The sequence below is a fragment of the Mustela erminea genome, chromosome 10 (genome assembly GCF_009829155.1).
Source record: "Mustela erminea isolate mMusErm1 chromosome 10, mMusErm1.Pri, whole genome shotgun sequence".
Lineage (NCBI taxonomy): Eukaryota > Metazoa > Chordata > Mammalia > Carnivora > Mustelidae > Mustela > Mustela erminea.
The window spans coordinates 2,113,461-2,132,830 of NC_045623.1; the positions used below are offsets into that span (position 1 = coordinate 2,113,461).

At 43.0% G+C, this 19,370-nt stretch overlaps 1 protein-coding gene and 1 pseudogene across 4 annotated transcripts in view; one reads left to right on the forward strand and one right to left on the reverse strand.

The window, feature by feature from the left end:
• Nucleotides 1-19,370, forward strand: part of TUFT1 (tuftelin 1) — a 50,065-nt gene that overhangs the window by 19,297 nt on the left and 11,398 nt on the right. For 2 of the 4 annotated variants that reach the window (XM_032303649.1, XM_032303648.1), the window contains exons 2-7: nucleotides 5,482-5,556; nucleotides 5,944-6,045; nucleotides 10,812-10,898; nucleotides 11,436-11,525; nucleotides 13,833-13,898; nucleotides 17,631-17,744. In XM_032303649.1, coding sequence (XP_032159540.1) covers nucleotides 5,482-5,556; nucleotides 5,944-6,045; nucleotides 10,812-10,898; nucleotides 11,436-11,525; nucleotides 13,833-13,898; nucleotides 17,631-17,744 — 534 coding nt within the window. The remainder of the gene's footprint in view (nucleotides 1-5,481; nucleotides 5,557-5,943; nucleotides 6,046-10,811; nucleotides 10,899-11,435; nucleotides 11,526-13,832; nucleotides 13,899-17,630; nucleotides 17,745-19,370) is intronic. The other 2 variants (XM_032303651.1, XM_032303650.1) reach the window with 2 other exon arrangements.
• LOC116568133 lies at nucleotides 13,051-13,777 on the reverse strand (annotated as a pseudogene).

Genomic DNA, 19,370 nt, shown 5'->3' on the forward strand with positions numbered 1-19,370 from the left:
GAGAGAGATCCCAAGTAGGCAGAGAGGCAGGCAGAGAGAGAGAGGGGGAAGCAGGCTCCCCGCCGAGCAGAGAGGCCGATGTGGGACTCAATTCCAGGACCCTGAGATCACGACCTGAGCTGAAGGCAGAGGCTTAACCCATTGAGCCACCCAGGTGCCCTATTTTTATTTTATTTATTTGAGAGTGAGAGAGTGAGTGAACACAAGTGGGGGGAGGAACAAAGGAAGAGGGAGAGAAAGAAGAAGCAGACTGCCTGTTGATTGTGTCCCTGGATATAGGGGTCAATCCCAGGACCCCAAGATAATAACCTGAGCTGAAGTCAGACACTCAACCACTCTTAAATGAGTGGTCTCCACTCAAGTGCCCTTGAGACTTCCTTTTTGACCAAAGAATTATTTAGGAGTATGTTGTTTAGTTTCCCAGTATTTAAAATTTTCATTTTCTCTTTCTGTTACTTCTAGTTTGATTTCATTGTGGTCAGATAACATGCTCTATATTATTTCAGTTCTTTCAAGTTTGTTGGTTTGTTTTATGGCCAAATTATTGTATATCTTACTGTATGTTCTATAGGTACATACAAAGAATGTGTTACTCTGCTACTGAGGGGAGTGTTCCATAACTGTTGATTAAATGGTGTTGGTTGGTGATGTTGAACTCTTATATGTCTTTGCTCATTTTGGCCTAGTTCTATTAATTGCTCAGAGATGCATTTTGAAGTCTCCAACTATAATTATGGGTTTGTGTGTTTCTCCTTTTAGTTCTTTGGTTTTTTTCTTCACATATTTTTCAGCTTTGTTGTTTGATGCTTATCCATTTGGGATTGCTATGTTTTCTTTGTGTATTGACTCTTTTACATTATATGACCCTCTCTGTCTCTGATAATTCTCTTTGCTCTGACATTTACTATATCTGATATTGATATAGCCACTCTTGCTTTCCTTTGATTAGTGTTTGCATGATATATCTATTCCCATCCTTTTGCTTTTAACTTGCCTATATGTTTATGTTTAAATGCTTTTTTTTAGACAGCATGTATTGATTCATGTTTTTTAATCAACTCTGCCAATCTTTTTTAATTGGTGTATGTAGACCACTTACATTTAATGTAATTATTGCCATTAATTCTGCCATTTTATTTTTGTTTTTCGTTCTCTATTTTTCATTTATCTGTTTTATTTTCCCTGCCTTCCTGTGTATTACTTGACAGCTTTTTAGGATTCCATTTTGATTCACTTGTTGTTTTTGATATTAATCTGTTTGTATAGACTTTTTAATGATTGCTCAAGGTATTACTCTTATATAATAATTTATATAATAAAACTTTTCACAGTATACCAGTGTGCCGTTTTACCAGTTGAGTGAAGTATAGAAATCTTACCTTCCTTTACCTTCTCCCATTCATAATATAATTAATTTAAATATTATCTCTATTTCTTTATAAAAAAGAAAAAACTTCTGTTTTTTCTTTTTTATTTTTTTTTTAAAGATTTTATTTATTTAGAGAGAGAAAGAGATTGGAGAAGGGACAGAGGGAGAGGGAGATGGACGATCTCAAGTAGATTCTCCACTGAGTGTGGAGCTTGAGTGGGGCTCGATCTCCCAACCCTGAGACGGTGACCTAAGCTGACATCAAGAGTTGGAAGCTCAGCCAGCTGAGTCACTGAGGTGGCCCCTCCTCTGAGTACATTTAGAACTGAATCAGTGTCATAATTTTATCTTCAACCATGAAATGTATTTTAGAAAGCCCAAGAGAAGAGGGAAAACCTATTGTATTTAACAATGTTTTTGCTATCAATGTTGTTGTTTTTTTTTTTTTTTTAAGATTTTATTTTATTTATTTGACAGAGAGAGATCACAAGTAGTTGGAGAGGCAGGCAGAGAGAGAGAGAGGAGGAAGCAGGCTCCCTGCCAAGCAGAGAGTCCCATGTGGGACTCGATCCCAGGACCCTGAGATCATGACCTGAGCCGAAGGCAGCGGCTTAACCCACTGAGCCACCCAGGCACCCCTCAATGTTGTTTTTATCTTCCTGATGTTCCAAACTTCCTTTTGTACTGTTTCCTGTATGTTTGAAGACCTTCTACAACTGTTCTTTTTTGTTTGTTTGTTTGGAGAGAGAGAAGGGGAGGGAGAGCTCTGGAGGCAGGGAAGGGCAGAGGGGTGAGGGACAGAATCCTAAGCAGACTCTGTGCTGAGTGCAGAGTCTGTCATAGGATGCCGAACCCACATAGGGCTGGATCCCAGAACCCCAGATCATGGCCTGAGCCAAAATGAAGAGTCAGCTGCTTAACTGACTGAGCCACCCGGATGTCCCACTTTTTTTTTTTTTTTAAGATTTTATCTATTTGTTTATTTATTTATTCATTCCAGAGAGAGAGCATGAGAGTGGTGGTGGAGAGGGGAGCAGAAGGAGAGGGACAAGCAGACTTCATGCTGAGAGCACAGAGCCCAATGTGGGACTTGATTTCACGATCCCGAGATCATGACCTGAGCCAAAATCATGAGTCAGACACTTAACTGACTGAGCCACCAGACTTCTCTACAGCCATTCTTTTAGTGTAGCTAAAATATTGGTAAGAAATTCTCTCAGTTTTCCTTTACCTGAGAACATCTTGATTTCCCCCCTCATTCCTGAAGATTTTTTTGGTCATAGGATTGTTGATTAAGAGATTTTTTTCAGTCCTTGAAACTAGTGTGCCATTTTCTCCTGGCCTTCCTGGTTTCTGATGAAAAATCTGCTTTTTATTCAGGGTGTTTTCCCCTTATAAGTAAGGTATCTTTTTTTTTCTCTGACTTGAAAAGATTTTTTTCTTTGCCTTTAGTTATCAGAAGTTTAATTATGATGTGTCTTGGCATGATTTGCGGGTCCATCCTGTTTGGAATTTGCTCAGCTCCCTGAATCTGTGGGTTTATATCTTATGTAAAATTCGGTAAGTTTTCAGCCATTATTTCTTCGAGTACTTTTGCAAGTTGCCTACTTCCTCCTGTCCACCTGGAATTCTGATAACATGTGTGGGTGAGGTAACTTTTCATAGGCTCCCATCTAGCCTAGTTGTTTGTGCTCTTTCAGTTAGAATGCCTGGGTTCATACAATAAACCAGACTTGATGATCTTCACTAGCTAATAATGACCTCTTTATTTTGGCTGAGGGATGCCCCAGGTTTCCCCAAATGCCTCCAGGTATGGAGAGGATGTTATAGCCAAAGTGCCTGTCTGTGTCCTGGGGAAAAAGAGTTGGCAGCCACTCTGGCTATTTTGAAATCATTTCCTCTTCTTTCTTGTGTAATGTTCTCTTGACCTAGATGTCATGGAGTACTCGTATGCATTCAGAAAATACTTCCCTGTGTAAAGGACTGTGGCAGACAGCAGCCCACAAGGAGTTAGCAGAAGGGGCAATTCCTCCTGAAACATGACTAACTGAGAGGCAGGTGCCATGGGAGGCCCTGTGATGCTGAGGGAGCTCGGGGAGGGGAAGGTATGTTTCCCACGGGAGGTAGAGAAGTGTCATGGAAGATGTGGCATTTCAGTGTGAACTCTTGAGGGCCTTGGGGATGTCCCATGTGAAGATGGGAAGAAAGGACATTTAAGGCGAATGGTGGAAGCAAAGTCACCAAGGTGGAAAAAGCCCGGGATGTATTGGACTGGGGGAATGAGGAGCAGTAACAGAAGAAGTGAGTTGACCCAGGCTCTGGAGGGCCTGATATGTCCCCACTAAGGATCTAACTTGTATTTGGTAGGAATTAAGTGTTTTTGTAAAAGCAGCTACATTGCTAGGATTGGGAAGCCCTAAGAGTCATGTGGGAGTGTCTTCCATCTGTCCCAAATTTGGGTTCATTTCCAGAAGTAGGAGGAGGCTAATATTTGAGTATCTCTTTCTTATGTGGCGAAGAACAACCTCCATACACTTTCAGTTAATTTTCAGCAACCCCCCCCCCCAGTAGTGTTGGAGGGTAGTGTTGTCATTTTATAACGAGAACACTGAGAATTAAGTATCTAACCACAGAGAGTGATTTCTTCTCTCCCAAGTTCTTTTCCTTGCACAGGAAGGACTGTTCCCTGCCCAGAGAAGCCTCTCCCAGCTCCCTCCATGGAGCACATTCTTTCTTCCTCCTTTCCTTCCACCAGTCATTTGGAATGTTAGGAAAGTTCCTTAAAACCATGTTAAGGGCAAGATGGCATTCATACTCCTGGACCTCAAGGTCACTGTTGTCCTTGGGTAGCTCAGCATCCATCTTCCCATCATTGCCTGGGGGAAGGATATACTCTCTTTTTATGCTCTCATGGTATCAAAGCTGGGAGGAACCTTAGAGATACATAGTCCAACTCCTGATTTTTCTGGTGCAAGCCAGAGGCCCAGCAAGGCTACATCTTCCATCCAGCTCTACACAGAATGCAGAAGACTGGCAGGGTTGGGTCCTCTCTGCCTTGCTGACCCTCTCTTTAATGTTATTACCCCAGATCTCCACCACCTGCTTTTTCCTATTACCATAGGATTTCCCTCTCCATGTGTTCTATTTGACCCACAGTTTGTGTTTTAAACCTTCTTTGATTTAGGCAAGAAAACCTGCTTCTTCTTTTGAAATGAGACTCATCTGTAAATAGATATCTATTGTCGTGCCTTCTTTCATTTGGATAATTTCTGGATGCCTTGTAAAAGCAGGGGCTTAGGGTGCCTAGGTGGCTCGGAGGGTTAAGCCTCTGCCTTCTGCTTGGGTCATGATCTCAGGGTCCTGGGATCAAGCCCCGAATAGGGCTCTCTGCTCAGCAGGGAGCCTTCTTCCCCCTCCCTCTCTGCCTACTTGTGATTTCTCTCTCTCTGTCAAATAAACAAATAAAATCTCTCTCTCAAAAAAAGCGGGGCTTGGGGGCACCTGGGTGGCATGTCAGTTAAGCCTCTGACTCTGGGTTTCGGCTCACGTTGTGATCAGGTGGTGAGATTGAGCCCCACACTGGGCTGCGCTTAGTGCTGAGTTTGTTTAGGTTCCTCTCTCCCTTTCACTCTGCCCTCCAACTCTCTCTCAAATACATAAGTAAATCTTAAAAAAAAGGAGGGGGAGGGTTTGGATTCAGCTTCTGTCCCATAGTTTGGTTCAGGAAGGGTATCCTAGGCTTGTAAAGTGCGTCGGTGGCTTCCTGGTTGGCTGTCAGGTGCGGGAACCTTGGACTGGGTGTGCCTTCGAGGCTGGGAAAACGGCCGTGCGTGCAATGTGCTATAATCTGAGGATCAGGGTGGCTAGCCCTTCTGGAGCTCCATGGAGCAGCATGCTGGACAGTCTCTGGTGTGGCATCAAGAGCATGGTCAGAAGCCCCAGGGACATCCTGCCACCCAGGAGTGACTGCTCTTAGGCAAGCTAATGTCCCCTTTCCAGACCTCAGCTTTTCTGTCCAGTGGTGCCACTCCACAGGGCTGGCAAAAGCGTCCCTGGGCCAGTCCCGGATGGTGAAGGTAAGGGGTTATTGTTGCTGTCATTGTCATTATTAGGGCAGCGTGGACATTCTCAGGCTGACTCTACAGAGAGAACTGACAGGAGATGAACTTGAACACTTAGCCCAGAAGGTAGGGAGGTTTCTGGTGGCGTGAGGCCTCTCCCTCAGCCAGTTCTCCTTCCTTGCTCTGACTTCCCAAGCCAGTGCTGCCGGGAGCAACTCCGCTGCTGCTCAGGATCACCTTTCAGACCCACCACCTGACCGCGGCATTGTGCACGGCTTTGAGACGGGGGGAGACCCCACTGAAAGTGAAACTAACCTGCAATTTCTGCTAATTTCCCCCGTCTGGTGTTGCTGCTGTGTGGCTTCTGGTAGGGGTTCTGAAGTGAATTTTATAGGGGAAATCAGACTAACCCTTTACATCTTCTAAGGAGCAGGTATTCTGCATTGGGCAAGGGGCACATGTTCTGGGCTTGTCATGATTTCTGAGCCATTTTTCTCTCTCTCTTTCTGGCAGGCGGGCAGGAAGACCTATGCCATGGTGTCTGGCCGCTCGATCAGTCATTCCCTGGCCTCAGAACTGGTGGAGTCCAATGATGGACATGAGGAGATCATTAAGGTAAGCTTAGTTCACCTGCACTCTTTCTCTCTCTCCTCTCTTTCCTTATAGGCCTGCAAGAGGGAGTAGCTGACTTTGCCACAGGGTTTGATTAGGAGGAACCAGGAATGCTAGTTCCTGGGCATTTCCCTGTAAAGATCTTAATTAACACCAGGAGACCACAGTCAGTGTGTGGTGACTTTGGTGCAACCCAGCCCCAGGCAAGAGAATGGATGAGAGGACCTTTCCAGGTGCCTATCTCACTATCCATATTTAGCTTCTGGAGCTTGTGAAGATAGGTGGGAGGTGTGTTTAGGGAACTTACTATTTTTTTTTTTAATAAAGCAATTTTTGTTTTTTCTTTTTAAAAAGCAGCTCTTTGAGGTATAATTCATATACCATACAATCGATTCAGTTAAAGTGTACAATTCAGGTTTTTTGTTTTGTTTTTTAAAGATTTTATTTATTTATTTGACAGAAATCACAAGTAGACGGAGAGGCAGGCAGAGAGAGAGAGGGAGGCAGGCAGAGAGAGAGAGAGGGAAGCAGGCTCCCTGCTGAGCAGAGAGCCCGATGCGGGACTCGATCCCAGGACCCTGAGATCATGACCTGAGCCGAAGGCAGCGGCTTAACCCACTGAGCCACCCAGGCGCCCCTACAATTCAGATTTTTAGTATGTTCACAGAATTGTGCGATCATCACCACTCTTAATTCCAGAACATTTTCGGTCACTCCTTTCTGCTTCTGGCAGTCACCAATCTATTTTCTCTGTCTCTGTGGATTTGCCTCTTCCAGGCAGCTCATGTAAATGGAATCCTAGAACATGGGGCCTTTGTGTCTGCCTTCTTTCACTTAGCATAATAGTTTTAAGATCCAGTCATGTTGTAACATATGTCAGTACTTAATCCTTCTCATGGTTCAATAACATTCCCCTGAATGGATATATCACATTTTGTTACCCACTCATCACTTGATGAACATTTGGGTTGTTTCCACTGTCTGGCTGTTATGAATAATGCTGCTGTGAATATTCAAGAGCAGGTTTTTTGTGGATATTTTCAGTTTTCTTGGTACACACCTAGGAGTGGAATTGCTAGGTCATTTGGTAACTCTGTATTTAATCTTTTGAGCACCTACCAGACTTTTTCTCAAAACATTTATTCCTTTTTGTACTCCCACCAGCAAGGTAGGAGGGTTCTAGTTTCTTTGTATCCTTACTGATACTTGTTATTATCTGTCTTTTTGATTATAGCCATCCTATTGCACGTGAAGCCATGTCTTGTGGTTTTCATTTGCATTTCTCTGATGGCATGCTTCCATATGCTGATTGCCTATTTGTGTATCTTCTCCAGAGAAATATTTATCCAAATCGTTTTCCCATTTAAAAATTCAACTAGGAGGCACCTGGGTGGCTCAGTTGTTAAGTGTCTGCCTTTGGCTTAGGTTGTGATTCTGGGATCCTGGGATCAAGCCCCACTTCAGGCTCCGCGTTCAGCGGGAAGCCTGCTTCTCCCTCTCCCACTCCCCCTGCTTGTGTTCTCTCTCTCTCACTGTCTCTGTCAAATAAATAAATAATCTTAAAAAAAAATTAATTGTAAGGATGCTTGGTTGGCTCAGTCGTTAAGGGTCCACTTTTGGGTCAGGTCATGGTCCCAGGCTCCTGGGATGGAGCCCCGCATCAGGTTCCCTGCTAATGGGAGGCCTGCTTCCCCCTCTCCTACTCACCGGCTTGTGTTCCCTGTCTCGCTGTGTGTCTCTCTCTGTCAAATAAATAAATAAAATATTTTAAAAAATTAAATAAATACAAATTCAGTTGTGTTTAAAGAGTTTATATGTAGGTACAAGTGATGATGTGGCCACACTTTCTCCATGGTCTTATCTTTGCTATATTTGAATTTTTTATTTTTTTATTTTTTTAAAGATTTTATTTATTTATTTGACAGAGAAAGATCACAAGTAGGCAGCGAGGCAGGCAGAGAGAGAGAGAGAGAGAGAGAGAGAGAGGAGGAAGCAGGCTTTCCACTGACCAGAGAGCCGATTCGGGACTTGATCCCAGAACCCTGAGATCATGACCCGAGCCGAAGGCAGAGGCTTAACCCACTGAGCCACCCAGGCGCCCTTGAATTTTTAAATAGCAGTGAATAGTCCAAAAGACTTATAATGATGAGTAATTAAATTGGCCAAAAAGGGTTTGGATATATAAATATTATAAATAAAACCTTATCATATTTGTTAAAAGAAGTCAATTGTGTTTTAATTTTCTAGATATAAGGGTTCCTTATATATTCTGGATACTAACTAGACCCTTATGATATATATGACTTGGAAATATCTAAAAAAATTTTCCCATTCTTTTTTTGTTTTTTACTTTCTTTCTTTCTTTTTTTTTTTTTTTTTAAGATTTATTTGACAGAGAGAGAGATCACAAGTAGACAAACAGGAAGGCAGAGAGAGGGGGAAGCAGGCTTCCTGCTGAGCAGAGTTCGATCCCAGGACCCTGAGATCATGACCTGAACTGAAGGCAGAGGCTTAACCCTCTGAGCCACCCAGGCACCCCTTGTTTTTTTACTTTCATAATGATGTCCTTTGAAACAAAAGTTTTTAATTTGATGAAATCCAATTATGTATTTTTTTTCTCTTGTTGGGTTTTTGGTGACATATCTAAGAAGGTCACAACCCAACCCAAGGTCACAAGGATTTATTCCTATATTTTCCTCAAAGAATTATAGTTTTAGCCCTTTGAATAGGCCTATAATCCATTTTGGGTTAATTTTTGTGTATGGTGTAAGGAAGAGGTCCAATTTCATTCTTTTCCAAGTGAATCTCCATTTATACTAACATCATTTGTTGGAAAGACTATTCTTTCCCCATTGAATTATCTTGGCATCCTGTCAGATAAAATCAGTTTAGGGTATTTTTATTGTGTTATTATTGTTTCTGGACTCTCAATTGTATTCCATTGATTTATGGGTCTCCTAATGCCAATTCCACACTGACTTGATTACTGTACCTTTGTTACTTTTGTTAACATTTTGTTAATACGGGGCACCTGGGTGGCTCAGTCCATTAAGCGTCTGCCTTCAGCTCAGGTCTTAATCTCAGGGTACTGGGATCGAACTCCGCATTGGGCTCCCTGCTTAGCAGAGAGTCTGCTTCTCCTTCTGCCTGATGCTCCCCCTGCTTGTGCTCACTCTCTCTTTCTCTCTCTGACAAATAAATATAATCTTTAAAAAAAATTGTTAATATTTATTAGTATTTGTAATTTTGTTATTTTTCAGGATTATTTTAGCTATTCAGAGTCCTTTGTATTTCCATATGAATTTTAGGATCAGTTTGTCAGTTTCTGCAAAGAAGCCAGCTTGGATTTTGATAAAAATTATGTTGAAAGTATAGATCAATTTGGGGAGTATTCATCTGTTTTTTTTTTTTAATTCCACATATAAATGAAATTGTATGCTATTTGTCTTTCTCCAGTTGACTTATCTCACTTAGCATAATACCCTCTAGTTCCATCCACGTAGTATTTTTTCTTTTTGTTGCTACTGTAAATAGAATTGTTTTTAAATTTCATTTCAGATTGTCCCTTGCTAGTGTCTAGAAATATTTTTTTTTTTTTTTTTTGGATGTTGGTCTTATATCCTACAACCTTGCTACAACCTCTAATAGTTTTCGAGTGGATTCCTTGGCGTATTCTCTCTCTCTCTTTTTTTTTTTTTAACATTTTTGTTTTTTAATTTTTTTTTTTTTTTAATTTGACAGACAGAGATCACAAGTAGGCAGAAAGGCAGGCAGAGAGAGAGGAGGAAGCAGGTTCCCCGCTGAGCAGAGAGCCCGATGACGGGCTCGATCCCAGGACCCTGGGATCATGACCTGAGCCAAAGGCAGAGGCTTTAACCCACTGAGCCACTCAGGCACCCCTTCTTGGTGTATTCTATATAAATGAACACTTCATCTGCAGATGGAGATAGTTTTTCCTCTTTCTTTTCAATCTGAATGCCTTTAATTAATTTCTGTTTCTTATTCAAAGAATAAGAAGGGCCATTGTATGGCCCTTAGAGAAAGCCAAACCACCCCATAATTCTATCAATGTAGTCATTGTTGTTATTACTGTGTTGTGTAGACATTTTCCTTCGCACGTGGACATTTTCCTTTGCACGCTTGCGCGCGTGTGTGTATTTTTTCAGAAGTTAAATTGTATTGTATATATTCTGTCCTACAATTTGCTTGCCCCCCAACAATGTAATGCTTTAAATGTTGGTTTGTAACATCTTCTGTGTCCATAAATGTAAATATCTGGTATTCTAATGGCTGCATAATATGCTATTATAGACATACCACAATTTAAGTAATCCCCCATTGTGGGACATTATGCCTGTTTCCATTTTTGTAGTCATAAACAATATTTTGCTGAACATGTTACTACACTGTGAATGTCTTTTATAATACAGGAAATAAATATTTTCTTTATTGTGAAAGAGTCAAGCATGTATAGAGAAAAATGTGTAAATCTCTTTTTACAACTTCCTTTGCATAAATTTACATATATATATATATATTTGAGTGTTTATGCCAGTTTGGCTAAATTTATTTCCTTAGGATAAATTTCCAGAAGTAGATTGGGTAGGTCAAAGAGTCAGTATCGTTCTCAGCCTTCTGATTTCAGTGGTCGAATTGGCATGCAGAAAGGCAGTCAGTTTACCTTCCCAGCAGCAGTGTACGAGCCTGCCCGTGTGCCATGAACTCACCAGGGTGTTCGTAACTGAGTGGTGCTGTTTTCCTTATTGCAGGTGTACCTGAAGGGGCGGTCTGGGGATAAAATGATCCATGAGAAGAATATCAAACAGCTGAAGAGTGAGGTGCAATACATCCAGGAGGTGGGCCCCCATCCCTCTGTGGGAACCTCCCATGTTTTTGACTCCCTTCTTTTGTAAGGTTTGGTTCTCTCCCATCTGCTCCCTTCATCCCTAAAGTGCCACCAGGGCCCCTGGTGTCAGGTATCATTTCCTGCCCTTCCATCAGTCAGCCAATCCATTCACCAACAGTAGTTACCCACTGCCGTGTGCACAGCACTGTACTACCCCAGACATCATCTCTAAGACTGCTGGTCTTTTTCCCCCCGCTTTTCCTGACCCTCCCCTATAGCTCTTGTTGGCTCCTTGGCCCTTGTCATCATGTAATAACATATTACATGTTTCATGTGTTTGCCTTTCGCGTTGTGTGTCTCTGCAACAAAAATGTTCGCTCTGGCAGGCAGGGCTTCCTGTTTGTGTAGGAAGGACTTGCCCCCAGCCGGTGCTGAGGGCAGGACCTGGCTCACCGGAGGAAGGGATGGGGATGGACACAAAGCTGGGTGAGGTGGTACGCTCTCTTTCCTTCTCCCAAAGCTCAGGCTTCTTGCCCTCCCCTCCCAGGCCCGGAACTGCCTGCAGAAGCTCCGGGAGGACATAAGTAGCAAGCTTGACAGAGATCCGGGAGATTCTCTCCGTGGACAGGAGATACAGGTAATAGGAAATGGTTGATGGTCGGATCCTCATGGAAGACGTTGTTCCAGGCAGTCCCTTTTGCCAGACGAATCGTGGGTGCGGAGTCTCCCACCACTGCCAGGAAAGGCGCAAATACAGGCAATGTTGGCTTTCTTAGAGCACTCACAACCTTCAGTGCTCTCCAGCTGGTGGGCACTGGTGTTTACACCTATCAGCCTGTAAGAAGTATACATGTTCCCAAAGCAGTGTATAAAAACAGAGCTTATGTAAATAAAATTACCATTAAGTTCTTGGTGAAAACCTCTTCCCTGCAAGGATTCTGTGATCGCTCTATTTGCGGCATGGAGTCTCATGAAGCAGACACTTGCCTATAAATGTAAACTTCTTATAAGTCAATCTTGCTTAACTGGGATGGCACCATGGTGTGAATTGGAGGTCTTGGCCCTTGTGTGTTATTTGTATATGTAGCTGTCTCTACCCAGGCACCAGAAGCTCCCTGAGGTTAGGGTTCATCCCACCCCGTGTCTCTGTAGCCCCACACTCAGCACAGGGTCAACGATGCAGAAGGTCATCAGTAAATGTCATACTGAACCTATTGGAGAGGTCTTCTTGAGATGAATGAGTAACCCTGGGATCTTGCTTTTTGGCTTTTCTAAAATTGGAGGCTAGAAGGGTGCTCAGGAGAACAGACCTGTCTCTTCCATCTCACTCTCATCCTCCTTTAGATGTTGAGTTTTATCTCCTTCATCTGTGTTTTGTTTGGGGAATGGTGGGGGCTAGTCTTTCTCCAGCAGCCCCTGCCCTCATTCTCCTGAGGGAAACAGTGACCTGGAAGCTAATGGCAGCAAGGTTCCTCTCTGGCGTAAGCGTGGACGAGGCTTGTGTGGTGTTTCCCCCTAATTCATTTTGCTGTGATGGAAGGTAGGACTTTCACTGCCCAAGCTCACATCTGGCGGCTGGGAGGTGCTTTGTGAGTGACTGAAGAGCCTGATGTGCCCAGAGACAGGCCCGAAAGTCCAGGGCCCTTGCTTGCACAGGAGTCATATGGTGAATAATCAGGCTTTGGGCTGGAAGGGATTACAGCAAAGGCCGCTTCGCCTTCCGCTTTATGCTTCATCAAACCTTGTCAGGATCCCCGAGGGGCAATGGAAGCTCTTTGTTGGTGGCAGGCAGCTGCATGTATTCCCTGGGCTTCCAGGAGTCAGCCTGCATGTTGTTCTGTGTGCTGAAAGGTTTTAGCCTGGGGTTCCCCTCATCCTCCCCACAAGGCTAGATAGAGTATTCCCTTCCAAGGCCACACATGTTTCTCCACTGCCTGTCCTCTCCATTTTCCACAGAGTGCTCAAGGTCTTTTTTCTCTTCCTGCCTGCCCTCCTACTCGCCTTCCTTCCTTTTCTTCTTTCTCTTCCTCCTTCACTTCCCCTTCCTCTTCTTTCTCTATCTTCTCCACCTCTTTCTTTTATTCTGAGATTTGAATTCTTCAGATATTAAATGTTTCAAAGTTGGTTGTTGGAGCTGTTTTTTTTTTGGGGGGGGGGTGGGGAAACAGATGCCTTTTATTGGTCTAAGCAGTGTAATGAGTAATAGGCTTGGACAGAGCTCCCCTGTCTGTCCTGGCTCCCATCTTCCCTCTCCTGGCAGTTGGTGATTCACCCCTAGGGGAGAACAGTGTTCTGGGTAGGGGTGGCAGACAGAGCCAGGATAAAAAATACAGAGCTGGGATCTGAAAGGGGATCAGGGTGAAGTAGAAAATATAGGGTTACCAGATCATCCAAATAAAAAGTCCGTCAGGGTAGAAGAGAGGCTGTTTCCCCACATGGGCCCCTCTGCCCTTGCCAGGAATGGGAGGGGGCAGGAAGCTTCTGCTAGAGATTTCCTACTGTGCCCTTGGTGCCATTAGCATCTCCCGGATGTTGTCCTCAGCTTCCTTCACACTCCGCTCTAGGTAGGATTTCTTCTGCTCTAATTCTTTAATTTTTTCCTCTGCTATTTTCTGTTTCTCTAATAGTTGACTGTGAAATACCTCCTTGGACTGAAGAATAAACATTCTTCCTACACCTTCATACATGTTAGTCTCATCTACCAAAGTCATAATCTCTGTATCTGTAAGATGTGCATGCTTTTTCGTTCTGTTTAGCTGTTCAATCTAGCTGTCTGCAAGCTTCACCTTCTGTTGAGTGTCAGTTACTTTGGCTTGAAGTTCTGTGAAGGTCTTCTTTAACTCCAGATCCACGGGAGCCGCCATCTTGGTTCACTCGGTGCGCCTGCGCAGTAGGATAAAACCAGTGTTTGGGCTGTTTTAACTACTTATTTTCCTTTGAATAGGTGGTGTTAGAAAAGCCAAATGGATTAAATCCAAGCTCCACGACCCAGTATAGCAGTCCACCTGAGGTACGTTAACAGGGAAAATGGTAACCACTTCACTGCCAAGAGGCAGGATAGCTTCCTCCCTGATCCCCTTGTTATCACTCTTCCTCTCTCACTAAAGGTAAGAGTAAAGTTTCTGTGAAAATTCAAACAGAGAAACAATACAAACTGGAAATTCTCCTTGCCCAGTTCCACTCCTTTGAAGGATCCACTGTTAACAGATTGAAGTGGGTGGATCCTTTAGTGCTCTTGGCCTTTGCTGCTGATTAAAATGGCCCTGGGAGCTTTCAGGAGACAAGCCTGGTGTCAGCCCCAGAGATTGTAATTTAATTGGTTTGAGACGTGGACTGGGCATTGGGACTTGAAAAAGCTCTTCAGGGGGAGCCTTGCTGGCTCAGAGGGTAGAGCATGCAACTTTAATTTTATTTAATTTTCTTTGTTTATCTATCTATCTATTGAGGGGGGCTGTGGAGAGAGGGAGTGGGAGAGAGAATCTTAAGTAGGCACCACAGTCAATGTGGAGCCTGACTTGGGGCTCGATCTCACAACCCTGAGATCATGACCTGATCAGAAATCAAGAGTTGGAGGCTTAACCGATTGAGCCCCTGAGGCACTCTGAGCATGCAACTTTTGATCGTGGGGTTGTGAGTTTGAGCCCCATGTGGGGTGTGGAGATTACTTAAGAATAAAATCTTAGAAAAAAGAGAATATATCTCTTTAGGGGATTCTAATGTTTAGCTAAAGCTGAGTATGTTTTTCTTTTCTTTTCTTTTCTTTTCTTTCTTTTCTTTTCTTTTCTTTCTTTCTTTCTATCTTTCTTTCTTTCTTTCTTTCTTTTGTTAATCTCTACATCCAATGTAGGGCTCAGATTTGCAACTCCAAGATCAAGAGTCTCATGCTCTTCTGACTGAGCCAGCCAGGCACCCCTCTAGTGTATTTTTCTATACATAGACCACCTTATCTAAATAACATATGCCTATTTGTTTGTATACATATTAATATATACATACATACCATTGACACATGTATAAATACATGTGTATAATATACACATACTTTGCACAGATTCAGGGTCATGATAAATACATTATTCCGTGCTTTCTTTTCAATTTTTTTTAAACTGTAGCTTCCATCAACTTAAAGTTTATTAAATTTATAGCCTTCTCTCTATTTTAGTACATGTAGATCTACCTCCTCCTTTTGAATAATGCCATAGTGGTATTTCTTTCCATGGCTGCCCTTGTTTATTTATTTATTAAAATTCCAGTATAGTTAATATACAGTGTCACATTAATTTCAGGTGTATAATACAGTGACTCAACAATCCTATATATTGCCCAATGCTCATCCTGGCTGTCCTTTTTGAAAAAAATTATCCCCCAGCTTTATTGAGGTTTAATTAAGAAATAAACATGGCTATCATTGTTAGGAAAAAAAGGGGGTGGGGCCTTTGTTATTACCTTTTGTGATTATGTAATAAGATATGCTTATCATAGAAAATTTAGGAAATTCAGAAACAAGCGTGAAAGAAGAAAAAATGTCATTTAAATGTACCCAGAGAAAAGCCATTTTTTTGTTTTTTTTATTAACATATAATGTATTATTTGTTTCAGGGGTATAGGTCTGTGATTCATCAGTCTTACATAATTCACAGCACTCACCACAACACACACCCTGCCCAGTGTCCATCATTCAGCCAGCCCATCCCTCCCACCCTCTTCCCTACCAGCAATCCTCAGTTTACTGAGATTAAGAGTCTTTTATGGTTTGTCTCCCTCTCTGGTTTCATCTTGTTTCATTTTTCCCTCCCTTCCCCTGTGATCCTCTGCCTTGTTTCTCAAATTCCTCATATCAGAGAGATTATATGATAATTGTCTTTCTCTGATTGACTTATTTCGCTTAGCGTGATACCCTCTAGTTTCATCCATGTCGTTGCAAATGGCAAGATTTCATTTTTTGGTGGCTGCATAATATTCCACTGTATATGTGTATATAGCACATCTTCTTTATCCATTCATCTGAAAAACGACAGTTTTAAATGCAAATGTGTGTTATAATATCGAGATTATACTGTATATAGCATTTCTTTCTGTTTGTTTCTTTTGTCTGGGTGGGCTTTTTTGTTTTGTTTTGTTGTTGGATTGTTTTTTTTATGGCTCTGGAGTGCAGGTCTGAATCAGATCTACCCATCCATTAGGGCATATTATCATCTCTGGTCTCATAATGACCTTTTCCTTTTTTTTTTTTTATTTTTATTCCGCCTACCCTGCCAAAAAGTATACATTCTAATATATTCAATGTATGGCTTAGATATGTCTATGTTTTCAATTTTCATAATGAATTTTGTTTTCCTTTTGACCCAACACCATGTTCTTAGGATCTATCCTCACTACTGTACTTAAATCTGGTGTGTTTCTAACTCCTACATGCAGAGTTTTGTAACTAACTTTTTTCTCTTCACATTATACCATGAACATTTTCCATGTCATTAAATAGCCTTATTAGAACACCGTCTGAAATAAGCACATAGTGGTTTTCTCCAGGAGCTTTTAAATTGTTTTCACCTGCTCAGCAACTTAGGTATGGATCGAGGGCCATGAACTGGATAACATCTTGATGGCTAGAGTTTGGCATGTTGTGATTCTAGCTGCTCACTCTAGATGTGCAGTTTGAATTTTTTCCCTTCCTCTGAATCACCATAGTTGGTAACAGGTTATAATAACATCTGGTACTATTTGTTCAGCTTTTTCTCCTCACAAGCTCTAAGCCCTGCTGGATATTATCTTATATTTGAGTCAGCCTGTGAGGCAGGCCATGGTAAGGCGTCTTCTTGCTGCTTCACAAAGGCCCACTGGACTCAGTGATGGTGCAGCAACTAGGGCCCTGTGGCCCGCCTCCCAGCTGAGAGCTCTGTGCTTCCTAAAGTGCAAGACAGGTAAAGATTTTTCTGTTAGGGGCGCCTGGGTGGCTCAGTGGGTTAAGCCTCTGCCTTCGGCTCAGGTCATGATCCCAGGGGCCTGGGATCGAGTCCCGCATTGGGCTCTCTGCTCAGCAGGGAGCCTGCTTCTCCTCATCTCTCTCTCTGTCTGTCTCTCTGCCTATTTGTGATCTCTCTCTCTGTCAAATAAATAAATAAAATCTTTAAAAAAAAAAAAAAAAAAAAAGATTTTTCTGTTAGACTTGCTGGGAGCTGGTAACTGGGGGCAAGACCCCACATGCCAGCACAGTGCTAACCACCAACCCACGACTGGGTGTGTCTGGGGAGAGACTTGTGGTAACCTTGATGAAGTATCGAATCAGAGTCCTTGTAGTTGGTTGGGTGTTTTTGCTCTAAACCTGCCCGTCCATCAGTAACCCTCTGTGTGCTGGTCTCTGTGCTAGCTGCAGAGAAGACCAAAACGTGTGCCTTTGGGGTGCATCCCTCCTGGTGGGTGTGGCCCAGTCCCTGCCCTTGGGGCGCTGTAGTCTAAAGGGGAACACGGTCTCCCCTCTCGGAGAACTCATCTAATGGAAGCAGGACCTACAGGTGAGGATGGCATCAGCCTACCTGTTAATCCATTGATACCTGTATAAAAATTACTGGGTGTGTCCTAAAATCATCAGGCGAGTTTGCTAGTTGAGTTCCCCAGCATATGCAGAGTGTTTTCGTGTGAATAACTCAGTGGTCTGGACAAGAGGGCCCACCTGTGTGTTGCAGGGGACCTCCTCTTACACAAACACGGGGCCTTCACCTTCTTTTCTCTGCTCTGACTGTAGGTAGATGCCTACATAAGTGAAGATGCCGAGAGCTTGAGAAAGACTGTGCGGGACCTGCTTATCAAGCTGCGGGAGGCTGAGCGGAAGCACCAGTCAGACCGAGTGGCTTTTGAGGTGAGATTCGGGGTTCAAGGAGAAAGTGCCCCAAGGGTTGGGTTGCTGAATATAGGGGCCATAACTTAGCATGGACTTCATGTCTTTCTGGCATGTGCCAGCCCCTAGAGAGGCCAGGCTTTGAGGCCTGGGCACTTTCCTGTCTGCTTTTCGCATTCCTGGGCCTTTACAGTTTTTGCTGTTCAAGTCGAGTCCATGGTTTAAAGGTTGGCACTTGTTTCTCTGCTGAAGTTGAGTGGTAGTGCTGGTCTGGGATAGCGGGTAACTCAGGGGCCGTTACTCTTACCACAGTAAGAATTACTGGGCTCTAGGCAGCTCACAGGCAGGGACTGTTGCTGTCAAGGTCACCCATGTCTGGCATAACATCTGACGTAAGGTGGGTACGTCTTAAATGTGGACTGGATAAGTGGGTGGAACAGTATGGCTATAGAAAAATCTGTGTCCATGGAGTCAGAGGACTTCTTGAAGTCAAGTCTTACAGAGCTTTGTGATTTGGAATGAGTATTTCAATTATTGTTACAAAAGTAATACTAAATTATTATGGAAGATTTAAAAAGTACAAAAGTCTGTTGAGAGTGAAAGCCCCCCACAATTTAAAAGTGTGTGAGGTCTGCCATACTTTCCAGAAAATTCTTTGAGTATAAAATGAGGTACACTGGAAAGATACTAGGCTTTTGCATGAGATTAGCCATCTGTTATCTGCTATTGTTCATCCACATATAAAGAATTTCTGTGTCATAAATGTGTAACGATAGGCTGTGCCCTGCCCAGGCATGCCAGGAGCTGGTGGTAGGAAGAAGACCGAATGCTTCTCTTCTGTGAGACTAAGAGAGAGAATTTTTAAGAGGGATATTGAGGGGGCAGGAGAAGGCACAGGGCTAATCAATTGCCTTTAGAGATGATCTGTTATTTGAGCAAGTAATTTAACCTAAGTATCAGTTCCAAATAATGTAAAAAGGGGTCATTTTAAGTATACAAGTGTGGTCTGTGAATTGAGAGGTAAGACACGTACATATATATATATTGCTCCGAAGGATTTTAGAAACATAAGATAACCCTGTATTTTTCTTAGTGATCAATTTAGTTAAGCGGGTTTTGCTATCCTAAATAGTTTGGACTTCACGTGATACTGTGACGAGTTTGTTCTTGGAACAAAGTAGTTGTGCAGTAAAGGAGTTTGCCGCATCTGTTTCAGAACCCACAATTTGGATAAGTGGGTTGACAATGGATCATTTTGGTGATCCGCTGTTCCCTACCTTCTTGGTACACACCAGGAGGAAGGGATGCTGAGGCTTTAGCACTGACCAGACTCTGAATTTTGGAAAGAATTTTTTTTGGGGGGGGTAAAGATTTTACTTATTTAATGACAGAGAGACACACAGCAAGAGAGGGGACATAAGCAGGGGGAGAGGGAGAAGCAGGCTTTTTGCCAAGCAAGGAGCCCAATGCAGTGCTCGATCCCAGACCCCTGGGATCATGACCTGAGCTGAAGGCAGATGCTTACACCACTGAGCCACCCGGGTGCCCTGGGAAGAAATTTCTACACTGAGGGGTGTTATGAAGCACTTGTTGGTTTGGGCCATCTGTGGGGGCGGGGGGTCTGCTAGCTCTGGGTTTCAGTGCTTG